This window comes from Podarcis gaigeae (genome assembly GCF_964106915.1).
Source record: "Podarcis gaigeae genome assembly, chromosome: 12".
NCBI classification, from domain to species: domain Eukaryota; kingdom Metazoa; phylum Chordata; class Lepidosauria; order Squamata; family Lacertidae; genus Podarcis; species Podarcis gaigeae.
The window spans coordinates 1,266,569-1,284,560 of NC_139688.1; the positions used below are offsets into that span (position 1 = coordinate 1,266,569).

At 45.0% G+C, this 17,992-nt stretch overlaps 3 protein-coding genes across 3 annotated transcripts in view; 2 read left to right on the forward strand and 1 right to left on the reverse strand.

Moving 5' to 3' along the window:
• LOC310827696 (uncharacterized protein) overlaps window positions 1-17,992 on the forward strand; it is a 751,453-nt gene that overhangs the window by 645,501 nt on the left and 87,960 nt on the right. The gene's annotated exons all lie outside the window — the stretch shown is intronic.
• Window positions 1-17,992, forward strand: part of LOC310827855 (uncharacterized protein) — an 89,069-nt gene that overhangs the window by 44,484 nt on the left and 26,593 nt on the right. Inside the window, exon 3 of the mRNA XM_083704378.1 lies at window positions 866-948. Within this exon, the coding sequence (XP_083560504.1) occupies window positions 866-948 (83 nt within the window). The remainder of the gene's footprint in view (window positions 1-865; window positions 949-17,992) is intronic.
• The window catches only part of LOC310827688 (uncharacterized protein), a 91,071-nt gene that overhangs the window by 25,296 nt on the left and 47,783 nt on the right, over window positions 1-17,992 (reverse strand). Inside the window, exons 5-6 of the mRNA XM_083703997.1 lie at window positions 17,674-17,800; window positions 16,517-17,582 (exon numbers count right to left, since the gene is read on the reverse strand). Coding sequence (XP_083560123.1) covers window positions 16,517-17,582; window positions 17,674-17,800 — 1,193 coding nt within the window. The remainder of the gene's footprint in view (window positions 1-16,516; window positions 17,583-17,673; window positions 17,801-17,992) is intronic.

A 17,992-nucleotide genomic window follows, 5' to 3' on the forward strand; every position in this document is an offset into this window, starting at 1 on the left:
CCGCAGGGATTCGAACCGCCGACCTTTCGATCGCCAAGTCCTAGGTACTGAGGCTTTAACCCACAGCGCCACCTGCGTCCCTCTAGGAAAAGGAGACCCCCCCCAAATGAATAACAAGGGTTGAGAGGATCCCCTGGGTCCGGGGGAAATCCCTCAGAAGTGGGATGACTAAGAGAGAGGCGGATGGGAGGGGGGGGAATGCCCCTTGCTCAGGAACCAAAGTATTAGGTTGAGAAGAAAGCTGCGCTGTATTAAAAGTATTTAAGTGTAACCCTGCTCATAACGAAGTAAATGAACAGAAACCGAGTTAATTCTTTTACCTCCTATGGTAGAAACCTGAACTTCCAACTGAAGTGCAACAAGAGAGCTTTTAGCAACTGAAGTTTAAGAAAAGCTGTGCATGTACTACAGTGACATCCTTATATTTAGCTTAAGTAGGAAGTTAAGGAGAACACACCTCCTGACCCAAATTTGTTTCACAAACTTTTTTTTGTAAATAAAACTGTTCTTGTTCGTTCAGCTCTTTCCTAAGACTCTAAATCACTAAGTTTCCTCTCACACATGATCCTCACAAGGTAGCCTGTGGTAAACTGCAGAAATTTGTGTAATTTGCATATCATGAGGTGGGTCCTCTATATTTAATGGGGGGCAGTTAGCGGGTGAATCCACTCCTTTATTAGTTGATGGTCATTGGTGGGATCCAAGAGCCCAAAGCAGGGTGCATCAATTTTCACATAACTAAAATAAGATTAATGGCTGCCAATGTCCAAATGCCCTCGGCACGTGAGGCTTTTTCTGTGGCCCATCTCTCGCTCGCCATGCACAGCTCCACCTCTGACTTCTCATTCACCTTTCTGTCTCACAGATGGCGGAGGGATTCTGGCAAGACCGCCTCATCCATCTTTTCTTGGTGGCGGAGGAGAAGTCGCGGCTGTGGAACCAGACGAGGTGGGGAGAAGGAGCATTGGGGGGGAGAGACTGGGGGGTGTAATTGGCGTACCATGAGGTGGGTCTGCTATATTTAATGGGGGGCAGTTGGTGGGGTGAATCCGCTACACATGGGAAAAAGAGAAAGCCTAATACAGGGCTCAGCAATCTTTTTCAGCAGGGGGCCGGTCCACTGTCCCTCAGGCCTTGTGGGGGGCAGGACTATATTGGGGGGGGGAATGAAGGAATTCTTATGCCCCACAAATAACCAGAGATGCATTTTCAATAAAAGGACACATTCTCCCCCAAGCAGGAAGAGACCCCCCACTCCTGCAGGGGGGCCCTGACCCCTCCCTGGCCCAGCCCCCCCTCCTCCCTGCTCTTTCTCCTCCCCCAAGAGGGGCTAAGACTGACTCCAGCCTGACTGACTGAGACTCAACAGGACTAGACGGGGCTCTGGACCCCCCAGGAGACTCCTCTGCTATGGCAGCAAACTCAAGTCTGGGTGGGTGAAAGCCATTGCTTCCCCTCAAAGCGGGGAGCAGCCTTGGCTATGAAGGAAGAACAGGGTTGCAGCCCTGCAAAACCACCCGCCCCCCGGCTTTGCAGGGAGCAAGGAGGGGGTGCAGGACCCTGGGGGGCACGCATGATCTGGACACGGCCCCCCTGCAGCCCTGGGACCCCCAAAGGGAGGAGAGAGAGAGGAGACTCACCCGATTGCAGCAGGAGCCACCCAGGCAGCAAAGCTGGCAAAGGAGACACACAAAACATCCACGCCCCGCTTGCAGGAAGTGACCTGTCCCCCCCCCCCCATTCTTCATCTCCTCTCTAGGAATTCGGCTCAGTTCCTTTTAACCCTTGGCAAGCCAAACATCCCAAGCTCACCCCCCCCCCCTATTCGTTTTGCCCCGCGCATTGCTGCCCCCCCCCCCAGATGCTGTATTTTGGGGGATCTCAGCTGGTCTCTCCCTTGGCCAGAAAAAGCTTGCAGGGGAAGCGAGCCCCCCTCCCGGGGTGCATCTTCTTTCATCCCCATCCTTACCTTCTGTTTGGCTGTAGCCAAAACCAGACCACAGCTGTCAACTTACAATTTGAAAATAAGGGACCAGCAGCCTTGAAAATAAGGGACCATCAGCCAAAATAAGGGACCAGCAGCCTTGAAAATAAGGGACCTGCAGCCTCACCTGTTCCAGACACTCCAGTCTTCCTGTCCTCCTGCAGTCTGGTTAAACTCATGCTGGTAGCTTCAAGAACCCTGTCCAACCAACTTTGTAACCAGAGGTTCAACTGAATAGAATCTGAATCACAGGCACCACAAAGCCTATGCAGCCTCAACTTAAGATGGCTCCCCGGCCTGGCTTTGCACTGTGAAGTTTGCAGCAGCACGTGCAACAAAATGGCGCCCAGCATTCAAAACCCCCCTCGGCTTGCATTAACTAGCCACACACAAGGCATGCAAGCTCCACCCTGCAGTCGTTCTTAGACTTCTTACTGGGTGAGCAACACAGCCAAGCAACACAGTTGGAGCCTCCCTCCTCCCTGGCTGGCAGGGAGGGAGAGGAGCTGCTTCCTTTGAAATTTAAGGGACATCAAGTGGTATCAGCTTTTCAAAGTCTGGGAGTTGTGTATACTGCCCCCCCATTGCCTCTTAGTGCCCCCCAGGAACAAAACCCTTCAGGGGGGTGTCGCCCATTTTGGGGACGACTGTCCAAGAGGAGGCACAGGTTTTAGGTGTCGAGGTGGAGCATTCAAGGGGCGGAGCCCAAGGTTAGCGAATAGTGAGCCACATCCATTGGTAATTCCAGGCCACCCCTGAGACAACTTGTATGCTGTTGTGTTCTAAAAAAGGGGGGGATTATATGTATATCCTAACCCATAAATACGATATTACTATCATAATACTAATGTAAACATCTTTGGCCTACAACATTTTGTATTAAAAAGGTAAAGGGACCCCTGACCATTAGGTCCAGTCGTGGCCGATACTGGGGTTGTGGCACTCATCTCGCTTTATTGGCCAAGGGAGCCGGCGTACAGCATCTGGGTCATGTGGCCAGCATGACTAAGCTGCTTCTGGGAAACCAGAGCAGCGCATGAAAACGCCGTTTACCTTCCCACTGGAGTGGTACCTATTGATCTACTTGCACTTTGATGTGCTTTCAAACTGCTAGGTTGGCAGGAGCTGGGATCGAGCAACGGGAGCTCACCCCGTCGCAGGGATTCGAACCGCCGACTTTCTGATCGGCAAGTCCTAGGCTCTGAGGTTTAACCCACAGCTCTACCCATGTCCCTTTATTGTTAGTAAGTAGGTGTAAAAAGTATTCCCTGGCTTTCTAGTTTCTATCACTTGGTCCAGAGTCAATACACCTGTTTCCAGTCTACTACATTTTGTATTAAAAATGTAAAGGTAAAGCGACCCCTGACCATTAGGTCCAGTCGTGGCCGATACTGGGGTTGCAGTACTCATCTTGCTTTATTGGCCAAGGGAGACGGCGTACAGCATCCGGGTCATGTGGCCAGCATGACTAAGCTGCTTCTGGGAAACCAGAGCAGCGCATGAAAACGCTGTTTACCTTCCCGCTGGAGTGGTAACTATTTATCTACTTGCACTTTGATGTGCTTTTGAACTGCTAGGTTGGCAGGAGCTGGGATCGAGCAACGGGAGCTCACCCCGTCGCACGGATTCGAACCGCCAACCTTCTGATCGGCAAGTCCTAGCCTCTGTGGTTTAACCCACAGCTCTACCCGCGTCCCTTTATTGTTAGTAGGTAGGTCTAAAAAGTATTCCCTGGCTTTCTAGTTTCTATCACTTGCTCCAGAGTCAATACACCTGTTTCCATTAAATTTTTCCATAGTACCATCTTTTTAGCAATTTTTAATATAGGGTTTCCCCACAGGGCAGGTTTGGCATGCGAGTATAGATCAACTTTATTTTTATTAGACAATATGTTCCATATCTTTCTAACTGACTTAGTTGATCTAGAATCACCTGGGATTTCAAATATTTTGATCCTAGTACAGTGGTACCTCTGGATACGAACAGGATCCGTTCCGGAGCCCCGTTCGCATCCAGAAGCGAACGCAACCTGCGTCTGCGCATGTGCAGGTCGCGATTCGCCACTTCCGCACATGCACGTGACGTCATTTTGACCGTCTGCACATGCGCGAATGGCGAAACCCAAAAGCGATCAACTTGAAGCCCATTTAACCCGAGGTATGACTGTATTCTCCAGCCCACCCAAGGGGCTGTATGTGCATATTCTAAGGTCACCCACGTCGGAAAATTAAGACCAACAATGAGTTTCCAGTATTTAATACATGACAGTAGATATGTATAAAGTAGATAAGTATAAAGTAGATAAATATAAAGGCATTTCCTAAACAGGGAGTTTATAATTTGAAAACATGAGATATAGAAACTGCAAGTCCTCTCAAAATATAAATTAATCTGGGAATTATATTCATTTTGAGAGCATTCCACCTTCTCCAAAGTGTAAGGTTCAATGACTTCTGTATATCAATATATGAAGAAATCTCTTTTATAATTTTATTTATATTAAGTGTGACTTATTTTTTTTATCTCTTGGTATTAAGCTGCCTAGATATTAAGCTGTCTAGATAGTGTAGAGATTTGGAACAAATCTGGAATTGATATTCCTTGAAGGAATGTGCAATCAGATTTTGGCCTACTGGCATCAATTCCGATTGGATCAATTAACAGAATAATAGAATAGAATAACCTGATGTTTTACCAAAAGCATCTATCATTTGAAATAAACAATAAAACTAGTTTATATTCAAATGTATTGTGAACTACTCTGTGAACCTCAGTGTTGTCTCATGGTGAAAGCCAAGTGTTCTAAGCAGATACTGAAAAGCGATGGCGAGATAGGACATCCTTGTTTGGTTCCTCAGGCCTGAGGAAAGGTGGCAGAGAGATTACCATTCTCTTTTGACTCTTGACGTAGGTGCTTCATAGATTACTTTAATCCTTTTTAAGATAACCAAAGGAAATTCAAATCTAAGTAAAGCTACTTCCATGTACTGTTTACAGATTTTGTCAAAAGCCTTTTCAGCATCTAGTGATATAATTACAAACTGGTCTTTATCTTTATTTTGATCTACCAAATCCACCACTAATCTAATATTATCTGCAGTTTGTCTCGCTTTTATAAAGCCGGTCTGGTCACCCTTGACTGGCTATTTCCTGATGAATTTGCTAGAGTCCTTCCCAAAGTGTCCAAAGCTCTTGGAAAAAATCCTCCATAAACTTAGTTGCTTGAGCCCAAGTAGGAGAATTGGTAACCCCATTACTATCCATGAGAGTTGAGATTCCAAAATAGTGAGGCTTTTACTTGAGTTGTTTTCACACAAGACAACATGGATGTTCTCCCTCTGCTGCTGGCTTTCTAGCTGTGGCCTTCAAGCACACTCCTCCGATCCCCTCCCTGGTGCTGATCCTGCCTTCCCTTCCTGACAGCTGGGGACCTGAGCACTAAGGAAGTTCTCCGGCTGGTGCGGTGGTCAGTTTCCCTTGGATAGAACACCCATGTACCACTCAAAGGCTTTTCATTCTTCCTCTCTCCCTTCTCCTCTTCAGCAGTGCAATGCAGCAGCAGCAGCATTAAAAAAAAGCTGATGCTATTCTAGGCTGCAACAACAGAAGCATAGTGTCTGGATTGAGGGAAGAAATTGTAGGGAAATGGTTGTTTGTGCCTATGTGGCAAGATGGGCGCATGGGTGGAAATTTACTGCAGCCTGACCTTTTGGCAGGGCAGGCTGTGCTGGGCATGATGAGCGCATGAACACCTCATGCTAGACTAATGATTGGTCCACATAGTATAGCCTGGTGATGGGGTGACATCCATGTATGGTATTGTCTTTATCTGCCGGGTTGATACAATGTTGTAAGTTTTTTACTGTTCAAAATAAATGCTGGGCTGCAGCAGCTTTTAGCTGGTTAGGCTCTTTCAATCCATCCTGGTGTGAGACTGATTATTTCTGATGACGAGCAGGCCCTCGTCATTTGGTGCCCCATGTGACTAACTTCGGACTCCACGTTGTTTCTCATCGTCCAGCGCTCACCTCGCCCGGCCAGGGCTTCAGACGCGTCTTTCATCCACTTCGGATCCCGGTGAGTGCTCCCTTTCCCTCTGCCATTATGGGGCAGTCTCTTTTGATGAACTTAAGTTGCTTCTCACCAGTAACAACCTTGTTGTACTTGATGCCGATCTCAAGGCGCTTATTCAAGCTTTGGACACTCACTGCCCCTGGTATCCTCAGGATGGCTCTTGGGATTTAAAAGACTGGGGAAAAATAGGACATTTTTTCCACAACCATCCTCAAATTGATATCAAAGTTTTACATGCCTGGTGTAAAGTCTACAAAGCTATGTCGAGCTTAACTCCTGCAAATATCCTCCTGGCTGCCTCGTCGCCTGTCTCACCTGTCCTTTTTGCTCCTCCTTCGTCTCTGCATCCCACGTTGCCTTCTTCGAATCCTCCGGTTTATGTACCTCCTAAACCACCGGATTTCTCTCCTTCGGCTCCTCCTGTCCCACCACTGCCTCCACCACCTTCTTCGCTTTCTGCACAGCCATCTACCACTCCTCTTCAAGAATCTCTTCGTGCCGCTGCTCCGTTGCTGGCTTTTGATTCTGCCACCCCAAATCTTTTTCCTGTAATTGTTCCTGCCGCCCTGGGGGGAGGCCCAGCCCGGCATGAGCAGTTTGATTTGAGATTCATAAAGGAACTATATTCCTCTGTCAGGGACAATGGCTTGCATTCCCCTTATACCTTGGGACTTTTTGGTACTCTTTTTCAACAGAATCTGGTACCAGAAGATATTAAATTGCTGGCCCGTATTGTAATGCAGCCTCATCAAATGATTTTGTTCATACAAGCTTGGCACTGGGCTTGCCAACGTCGCGTTGACGGTATTCGCAACAATCTCAACAACGCTGCACAGGCTGCTCACCAAGCCGCGATTGCCGCCGCTGGCGCTGCACCCCATGCCCGTTATGTTGACCCATACTGATGTTTTTGACGGGTTGACGGGTGGGGGCAATTTTCTTACCATCGCCCAGCAGCTAGCCCTTGATCCCATGTATTGGGAAGCCACTACCGCTGCCGCTCAGGGGGCCCTGTCCGCCGTGCCTGATGATAAGACCGAGCGCGGTGGGCGTTGGGGCAGCGTCCGCCAAGGCCCTACAGAGCCGTATGGACAATTTGTTGATCGCTTATATAATACTCTTAAGCGGCAAGTTCAGGATGTGGCAGCCCAAGACGTGATTGTCTGCCAGCTTGCGTTTGATAATGCAAATGAGGACTGTAATCAAGCGCTGCGCCCTTTGATGACAACGTCAAATATAGCCATTGCTGATATGCTTAAAGCCTGCCAGTCAGTGGGCACTGAGACACACAAAGCCCGCCTTTTAGCCACGGCTTTGTCCTCCACTGTGTCCCAAAATCCTGCGAAGAAAATCCTCTTCCCCCCTGGGAAGCCACCGTGACTACCAATCATCCCTCTGTGTGTATCTGAAGAAGTGTGCATGCACACGAAAGCTCATACCAAGAACTGACTTAGTTGGTCTTTAAGGTGCTACTGGAATGAATTTTTTTTGTTTCATCCCTCTGTAGACATTGTGAAGCGCAGTCTTCGTTGTGCTGCTCTTTTGCAGAAGGTCCGGAGGCCAGAACATTATCATCAGATTTGGAACAACAATACCTATGTTAGGGACATAAATCATTTTGCTTCTATACTTAATCTTTCTGAATGTTGGGTGTGTATGCATATCCCTCCTCAATCAAAGAGGTCTGGCATATTATTGCATGGTATTCCAGTAAATGCCTCATATAAGATTAGTAATAATATGAAGGATAATCGTACAAGTTTACCCCCGTGTTTTTGTCGCTTGTGGAAATAGCGTCTCATTGTTTTCTTTTCAATCATAATAGTAGTAACTTTTTGTTGTTTGTATGCAGCGTCCCGTGCACAGCGGAAGGATGAGGAATATGTGCCACATACTCTATATTGCTTTATTTACACTTCAAAGCTGGTAGATTACAGAAAAACATCTTGCCTCTGCCGGAGCAGAGAAAGCATCCTCTCTCCTCTAAAGCACGGAGAGAACTACACTGAACTGCAAAGAACAGTGAAAAACAGGAAACCAGTGTATGTCACATCCAGTCTCCCTTTCCCGTGGGAAAACCCAACAGTAACTGACTGTGGAATGTAAACATTGTCTTGTGACAAGCACTTTCGCTGCTCAGTGAAGGAATCAGAAACCAACATCCTCCCCCTTTCTGTGAACATCACTGGGCAGCGTGTTCGTACAATATCAGTACAAACCCAACTTCTGCACATAGGTACAGTGTTGATCCCTTGACACAATCTTGGACAATACATCAGCAGGAATTTCATTACCTGGCATATAGGACACCGTTACGAGTCCCTTCTGAATACGTTCCCTAGCATGTTGCAACTTCAATTGCAAGTGCTTCGTGCTTTGCTTACAACCTTCAGAATTCAGCAAAGCCAAACATGCTTTGTTGTCCTGGTAAACCTGGATTGGACATTTGACAGGAATTTTCATGTCTTTGCACAATTGTAACAACCATTCACAATCCTTAAGTGAATAAGACAGTGCATTCAGTTCAGCTTCACAAGTACTTAAGCTAACTGTTGTTTGCTTCTTGCATGACCAATCAAATAGACCCTGATTGTACTTATAGCAAACTCCAGACGTACTTTTCCTGTCTGTAGTGTCACTTCCAAAACTTGCATCTGCAAATATCTCAAGACCACCAGACTTCTGATTGTTAAATCTCAGTCTGTAATGCATAGTGCCTTTCAAATACCGCGCTATGTGTTTCAGAGTTTTCCAATCCTTAACAGTAGGATTGTTGACTTGTCTGCTTAGCAAATTACAGCTAACAGCAATGTCTGGTCTTGAACATCTGGCAATGAAGTTTAGCTTGCCTAGCACACTTCTGTACAGTGTAGTATCAGAAAATGCTTCTTCAGTGTCATCTACCTGATAACCTGTTGTCATCGGTGTGTCTACAGGGTTAGCATCCATCAGGTTTAGTTTGCTTAACACATCAGCAATTTTCCGTGACTGGTGTACTAGAATATTACCATCTTGATCTCTCTCTATTTCCAGAGATAGGTAGTTGTTTACCTCACCAAGATCTTTCATGTCAAAGTGCTCTTTCAGTTGAGCTAGGGCATTATTGTACATTGTGACATCCTTCCAAAAGAATAAAAGATCATCAACATAAAACAAACAATAGTTTCTTTTGCCCCTCCTCTTTGACAAATACACATGGATCAGCTTTCCCTTGCTTAAAACCTAGAGAAAACAATACTTCAGTGAGTTTTGTGTGCCAACACTGTGCACTTTGTTTGAGACCATAAAGGGACTTCTTCAGAGCACAAACAAATCCCTGTTTTACCTGTACGCCATCAGGTGGAAGCATATAAAGTGATTCATCTAGAGATCCGTACAGAAAAGCTGTATTCACATCATGGTGACTAATGTGTAGATTCTCCTCTGCAGCTAGCTTGAGCATAAGCCTAATGCTCTCATACCTCACGGTGGGTGAGTAGGTCTCGTGATAGTCTTCACCTGGTACCTGTGCAAAACCTCTGGCTACCAATCTGGCTTTGTGTCTGACTATCTTGCCATTTTGATCAGTCTTCGCTTTGAAGACCCATTTGCTTCCAAGCAGTTTCATTCCTGGAACTACTGGAACAAGGTCCCATGTTTTGTTCCTTTCCAAGGAATCAAGCTCAGCCTTCATGGCATTTAACCATGGCTCAGCTTCCTTTGAATCCAAATCCTGGATTTCTTGGAAACTTGAAGGTTCAAATACCTTCTTGGAGCTTTTAACAGCTGTTACTGCTATCTTAGCAAACTCATCAGCAAATCTCTTTGGAGGTCTGCCTTTTGTTGCTCTCTGTGACCTACGAATTAGCCTTAAGTCCTCAACACTCTCCTCTTCCTTCTTAGGAGAAAAATGACCTATTGTGAACAATGGTTCTTCCAATTCTTGATCAGAGCTTTCAGAGGGTCGCATAGAGGCTTTCGCACTCTTGAAATCCTCTGAATCACCCGATTCAGTGTCAGACTCAGAATCAGAACCTTCATCAGTGGGTGTGGGTTGTTGCGGTTGCTTTTGACTATCCTCAGTCTCATCACTGTCATCAGGATAACATTGGAAAATTCCCACATTCTCCCCCCACTTGGCATTGTACTCAACACTTCTTGTGAGCTTAATTGTCTTTGAGTCAGTCATCATTATTCTGTAAGACCCTTTCTGATAAGCTAGAAAAATACCATGCAATCCACGCTTGTCTAACTTGGAGCTTTGTGGTGAGTGAACCCACATGTCAGAACCAAAAATTTTCATGTGTTTGATGTATGGTTTCTTGCCAAACATCTTCTCATAGGGGGTACAACCAATCGCTGAAGATAACCTGCGATTGTAACTGTAAACAAAACATGAGAGAGATTCGGCCCAATAACTCTCTGGAAGATTTGCATCATGCAGCAAGGTTTTTAACCCTTGAAGCAATGTCTGATTTGCCCTCTCGCAAAGTCCATTCTGCCATGGCGAGCGAGGACTAGACAAATCGTGTTGAATTCCTTTCTCAGTCAGAAAAGCTTCAAACTGCTGAGAAGTGAATTCCCCCCCTCACGATCAGTGAAAAGTTTTTATCTTCTTACCATGCACATTTTCCAATCAAGCACAGAATTCCTTGAACCTTGGAAAAGCCTCTGATTTCTGCTTGAGATTGTACACATAAATATACCTGGAAAATGCATCAATGAGAACCATGAAGTACCTGTTTCCACCCAAAGAGGGCGCTAGTGGTCCAACCAAATCAGCATGAACAACCTGGTATGGTTCTGTAGCTTGCCTACTAGACACCTTACCTTTCGCAGCCATTTTCACCTTGTTTGCTGCGCATGCCTTGCACTTCATGTGGTACCTACAGGGTTTAATAGTCATACCTTCAACCAAGGCAGGCATTTTAGATACTGCCTCAAAATGCAAATGACCAAATTTTCAATGAAAATCATGAATACATTCTGCATGCAAACTTTTGTTAGTACCTGCAATGCAACAAGTTTCATCCTGCACAACATCATCAAAATACAAAACATACAAACGATCAACATATTCAGCATGCAATACATAATCATTTTTCTTTGTGATGATGCACCTTTTGTTCTTAAAGGAAATGTCAATTTTCCGCTCATTCAGCTGTCCAACGCTGAGCAGATTATGTTTGGCATCCGGCACATAAAGCACATTCTGTATCGATAAGTCCAAACTGTGAAGAACAACAGTTCCGTAGCCTTTACTGGGGATTGTGTGGTCATCCGCCTGGTGAATCGCACCTTCCTGCGGTGTAAAAGACACGAACAGTCGCTTATCGTTGCACATGTGATGCGTTGCAGCCGAATCAACAACGAAGAAAGATCTAGACGTCTTCTGGACCTCTGCAACCTTTGGAGTGAAGCGTGAGACCATTGCCTTGTGCTGCGTTGTCCTGGACACCGGACCTTTGCCTTTGCCTCGGCCTTTTCCATGCGATGAACTTTCGCTGCGCTGCTCTGTCTTGGCCCTGGGATATCTGCATTCCCTCTTCATATGGCCTAGGCGTCCACACGAGTAGCATTTCACTGCCTTCAAAGCTTTGGCGCCATCTGGTGGTTCCACTGCACTATGGGATGACGTCTGTGAAGTCTCCCCCTTGCCCATGCAGCTATCACCCTGGCGGTCTGCTTCATTCTGAATCATGGCAGTATCACAGGCTACTGTGAGTTGAGCATTTGGCTGATTAGTGGTATCAAATTCCCCACTTGCCTCAGCCAGCCTTCTGCAGCTAGCCATCATGACTCTGGCATTAGCCTTCTGCGTCATCTCTGCTGCCTTAAATCAAGCTGCTTCTGTGTACAGCTGCAGCTGCTTCATTCCAAAAGCAAGTTCAGAAGTACTTTCGATTTCCAGCCTCTGCCTGTGAGCCTGTGCCACTCTTAACTGCAGCTTAACTGCAGCTGCTTCAAACCTCTTTCCAAAGGCAAGTTCAAAACTGCTTTCGGTTTCCAGCCTCCCCAGCCTTTGCCTTAGAAGCCTTTGCCTGGTCCCGCAAACGGCCTTAAAAGTTCAAAGTCCAGCCATAAAGCCATTAATTAGAAGCTGGCAGGCTGCCCGGAGCAGTAGCACATACCTCATCAATCATCGTGACGCACAGAGCAGATACCGTTTCGATCCGTCCCTCTGCATTCCGATTCTTTGCTCCTTTGTTCCTTAGCCAGGAGCCTGATTCGACTTCTGGAGTCCATTCTCAAGATGACTGCGTTCTTCTGGGCCACATAACCAATTATTGTTGTTGATATGCAGCGTCCCGTGCACAGCGGAAGGATGAGGAATATGTGCCACATACTCTATATTGCTTTATTTACACTTCAAAGCTGGTAGATTACAGAAAAACATCTTGCCTCTGCCGGAGCAGAGAAAGCATCCTCTCTCCTCTAAAGCACGGAGAGAACTACACTGAACTGCAAAGAACAGTGAAAAACAGGAAACCAGTGTACGTCACATCCAGTCTCCCTTTCCCGTGGGAAAACCCAACAGTAACTGACTTTGGAATGTAAACATTGTCTTGTGACAAGCACTTTCGCCGCTCAGTGAAGGAAGCAGAAACCAACACTTTTTAGGTCATTATCCATATTGTAATTGGACCTATGAGTATGTTAATGGATCTTCTTGTTTTCTTAATGTTACCACTATGAGTGGTAGGCCAAGAGTTTTAGTTAATAATGTCACGACCAACATGACTTATGAACAACAGGCTGCGTGTAGAGATTTTTATGTTTGGTTTGATTGGATAAAGAAGAGCAGCAAATCTACATGTTTGCTTCAATCTGACTTATGGTTATTCTGTGGCACAAGAGCCTACAAAGAAATCCCCCTTGCCTTTTTTGGAACCTGCACTTTAGGAGTAGTCATACCCCTGGTGTATAAAATGGACAAGCTCCCAGCGGTCCGTTTGCGTAACAGAAGGGAAGTGCAATCACCTATTTCTCGATATACAGGGACAGCCATCTCTAGGTCCCTTCTGCCCTCTTTAGGTGCAGCTATGAATTACCATGATCTGCATAGATTGGCAAATTGGACTGAAGCCTTGTTTAATTCTACCATCTTGGCTTTAAAAATAATTAACAATGAAATGTCAGAAATAAGAGAAGTTGCTTTACAAAAAAAATCCTTGCCTCCAAAGGTGGAGTTTGTGCCTTGATTCATTCTCATTGTTGTATGTTTATATCTGATCAATCGGCCAATATTTCTGCTACTATTAATTATATGGAAAAAATGATAGCCCATAATCCTTTGAATCCACCCGAAGGTTTTGATCCATGGGAATGGTTGTCTTCCTGGTTACCTAATAGAGCATGGTTAAGAAAACTTTTGCTAATTGTAATTTTGCTTGTTGCAGGATTCATTGTGTTGCGCTGCTGCATTCAATGCCTACCCTCTTTGTTTGCCCAATGTACTACGTGGTGGTACAAACCGCGACCCGCCACAGGGATGACGAGAAGAATTTATGTTGCAAGATATAAGCGTTTAGGAAATGAGACAAATGATTCTGCTTAGGTTTTGTTAAGAAAAAATTTACTTTTCATAAAACAAGTAATAAAAGAGGGCAAGTAGGGAAAAGGTTGTTTGTGCCTAAGCGGCAAGATGGGCGCATGGGTGGAAATTTACTGCAGCCTGACCTTTTGGCAGGGCAGGCTGTGCTGGGCATGATGAGCGCGTGAACACCTCATGCTAGACTAATGATTGGTCCACATAGTATAGCCTGGTGATGGGGTGACATCCATGTATGGTATTGTCTTTATCTGCTGGGTTGATACAATGTTGTAAGTTTTTTACTGTTCAAAATAAATGCTGGGCTGCAGCAGCTTTTAGCTGGTTAGGCTCTTTCAATCCATCCTGGTGTGAGACTGATTATTTCTGATGACGAGCAGGCCCTCGTCAAGAAATAGTCATGCTGTATTCCACGTTGGTTAGACTCCACCAGAGTTCTGTGTCCAGTTTTGGGCACCACAATTTAAGAAGGATATTGACAAGCTAGAACATGCACAGAGGAGGGTGACCAAGATGATCAAGGGTCACATGGAAGATGCAGCAAGCTTGTTTTCTGCTGCTCCAGAGGGTAGGATCCAAATGGCTACACATCAGGAAGAAAATTCTGATGGTGACCTCTCCTTCCTTGCAGGTTCATCACCAGAGGTTGAACGACTATCTGTCAGGCATGCTTCAGGAGACACTCTAGCATTGCCACGGTTCTTCCAACTCTACAATTCTGTTTCTATGCCTCTCCTAATAGGCATCCTTTGATGGGAAGTGGGATTGTCACACTGATTGAAGCTCTTTCCGCATTGCAATAACTGAATGGTTTCCCCCTTTATGAATTATTTGATGGGAAGCGAGTTGGGTTCTCTGACCGAAGCTCCGTCCACATTCTGAGCACCGTTAGGCTTTGTCCCCTGTGGGAATTCTTCCATGGGCTGTGAGACTTGTCTTCTGGGCAAAGCTCTTCCCACATTCCAAGCCCTTATATGGTGTCTCCTCCCTGTGAGTTCTTTCATGTGAAGTGAGACTTCTCTTCCAACTGAAGCTCTTATATGGCTTCTCCGCTGTATGAATTCTATTTTTTTTAATCATTTTTTTTAGATTTTTATTTTTTAACAATGTCTATAATCATTACATTACATTCAGATTTCAATTTTCCCCTTCCCTGTGGACTTCCCTCAACTTCCATCACTGGTTTATTCCATCTTATATTACATTCTGCTGTTTATATTTACTTCTATATTGTCATATTAAGTGTCCTATTTTTTGTAAACAAAATTGCAAATGTTTATTTAAATCCTGCCAATGACTCTTTTTTTGTTGTTGTTTCTGCAGATATGATGTAAAAGGTTCCCATTCTTTTTCAAAGTCACTATTGTCTTTTCCCCGACAGTTTATCTGTTAGCTTTGCCAACTCTACATAGTTCATCAGCTTCTCTTGCCATTGTTCTGTAGCCTTATGAGGCTCTGCCCTCGGGTGGGGAAAAATATTACGCCCGGGAAAGGGAAAATGGGAGTCAACAGACACTCAAGGAATAGTTTCGAAGAAAAAGCTTTATTTCTACCATCCACGAACTGGTAGAAGGAGCAAGTGTGATAGTTCACAAACAAGCACGAGTTTACAGCCATTGCACAGAGTATATATTTCCCTTCCACTTCCCTCCCCTTTCTCCTTCTTCTGAAAAGTTTCTGCCCCATGTGTCTCCTTAGCATGAACAGAAAGTTCCTGTCTCGGGACTATTTTGGACTCTTGGCACCCTTCCCAGGAAAGGGCAATGAGAGCGGTTCAGCATGTCCAAAGATGTTGCAACTGAATGAGATAAAAGTCAGTTCTCAGGCTTGAGTATTCTTGGCAACGACAGAGCCTATTCATTAGCTTTTTGAAGCCTTCTCGTACCGATAAAAGAGTAACATTTTTCCTATGCATCTTGTGAGAAAAGCAGAGAAGAGCAGAGAAAAGCTGTTTTGGATTTTTTTTTTTTTTTAGAAGACAAAAGGAATTTTGGACAGTTTTGAGGCCTGGGGTGATTATTGGGGGGGGGGTGACTTCAGGCCTATGTGGGGTCAGCTGTCCTCACCTCCTTCAGTTCCTTTGATGATATTTCCCCAGTCTTCCATTTCTGGAAGACTGGTCCGCTGTATAAATTATTTGCTGGGAAGTGAGATGGGCGCTTCGAATGAAGCTCTTTCCACATTCTGAGCACTGGTATCATTTGTCCCCTGTGTGAATTCTTTGATGGATGGAGAGCTGGGCACTCTGACTGAACCTTTTTTTACATTCAAAGCACTCATACGGTTTCTCCCCTGTATGAATTCTTTGATGGGGAGTGAGACTTTCCTTCCAAGCGAAGCTCTTTCCACAATCCATGCACTGATATGGTTTGTCCTTGCTGTGAGTTCTTTGATGCGAACTGAGATTGGAGTACCGAGTGAAGCTCTTTCCACATTCCAAGCACTGAAATGGCTTCTCACCTGTATGGATTCTTTGATGGGACATGAGACCAGTTCTCTGACTGAATCTCTTCCCACATTCCAAGCACTCAAAGGGCTTCTCCCCTGTATGGATACTTTGATGGGACACGAGACCAATTCTCTGACTGAATCTCTTTCCACATTCCAAGCACTCAAAGGGCATCTCCCCTGTATGGATTCTTTGATGCCGCATGAAACTTGCTTTATGAGTGAAGATCTTCCCACATTCCAAGCACTCAAACAGCTTCTCCCCTGTATGGATTCTTTGATGGTACATGAGACCTGCTCTTTGAGTGAAGCTCTTCCCACATTCCAAGCACTCAAAGGGCTTCTCCCCTGTATGAGTACTTTGATGTGAAGCCAGACAATCCTTCCGGGTATAGCTCATCCCACATTCCATACACTGATATGTTTTCTTCTCGCTGTGACTTTTTTCATGGGAAGTGAGACTTCCCTTCTGACTGAACCTCTTTCCACATTCCAAGCACTGATATAATTTCTCCCCTATATGAATTCTTTGATGGGAAGTCAGACTGTCCTCCCGGGTGAAGCTCCTTCCACATTCCAAACACTGATATGGTTTCTCTCCAGTATGAATTCTTTGATGAAGAGTGAAATGATCCTTCCGAATGAAGCTCTTTCCACATTCCAAGCACTGATATGGTTTCTCCCCTGTATGAATTCTTTGATGAAGATTGAGATTATTCTTCCGACTGAATCTCTTCCCACATTCCAAGCACTCAAAGGGTTTCTCCCCTGTATGGATACTTTGATGGGACACGAGACCTGCTCTTTGAGTGAAGCTCTTCCCACATTCCAAGCACTCAAAGGGTTTCTCCCCTGTATGGATTCTTTGATGGTACACGAGACCTGCTCTTTGAGTGAAGCTCTTCCCACATTCCAAGCACTCAAAGGGCTTCTCCCCTGTATGAGTCCTTTGATGTGAAGCCAGACAATCCTTCCGGGTATAGCTCTTCCCACATTCCATACACTGATATGCTTTCTTCTCGCTGTGACTTTTTTCATGGGAAGTGAGACTTCCCTTCCGACTGAACCTCTTTCCACATTCCAAGCACTGATATAATTTCTCCCCTATATGAATTCTTTGATGGGAAGTCAGACTGTCCTCCCGGGTGAAGCTCCTTCCACATTCCAAACACTGATATGGTTTCTCTCCAGTATGAATTCTTTGATGAAGAGTGAAATGATCCTTCCGACAGAAGCTCTTTCCACATTCCAAGCACTGATATGGTTTCTCCTCTTTATGAATTCTTTGATGAAGATTGAGATTATCCTTCCGACAGAAGCTCTTTCCACATTCCAAGCACTGATATGGTTTCTCCCCTTTATGAATTCTTTGATGAAGATTGAGATTATCCTTCCGACTGAAGCTCTTTCCACATTCCATGCACTGATATGGTTTCTCCCCTGTATGAATTCTTCTGAAGCTTTCTATACACTCCAAATATTGATACCGCTTCTCCATTGTGTAGACTTGGTCTGCCTCATTCTTCCTTTCTGATTCATCACCATCTGCAACAAAAAAGAAACGGATCACAGCCTCAGGAACTGAATTTCAAAAAGAATTCCGAAAGAGATATTGTAATCCAAAAGGCAGATTTACCAAGAGACTCCATGATCTCACGATTCTCCTCCATTACTTCCTTATACAGAGCTCTTTGGTCAGGATCCAGCAACTCCCATTCCTCATCTGTGAAATGAACAGCTACATCTTCAAAGCACACCAGACCCTAAAATAAAAAGGGAAAGGTCCCCTTCTTAGACAACATACAGATTATCTACTACACATTGCTCTGTTGTCTTCTGCCTGTTCATTGCTGTTTTGTTTTAATGTAATTGTTTTGCTGCACATTTTTATTATGGATGCATATTTTAATGTTTTAACAAAACTGTATTTTTGTGTGTATTTTAATGACTGGTAT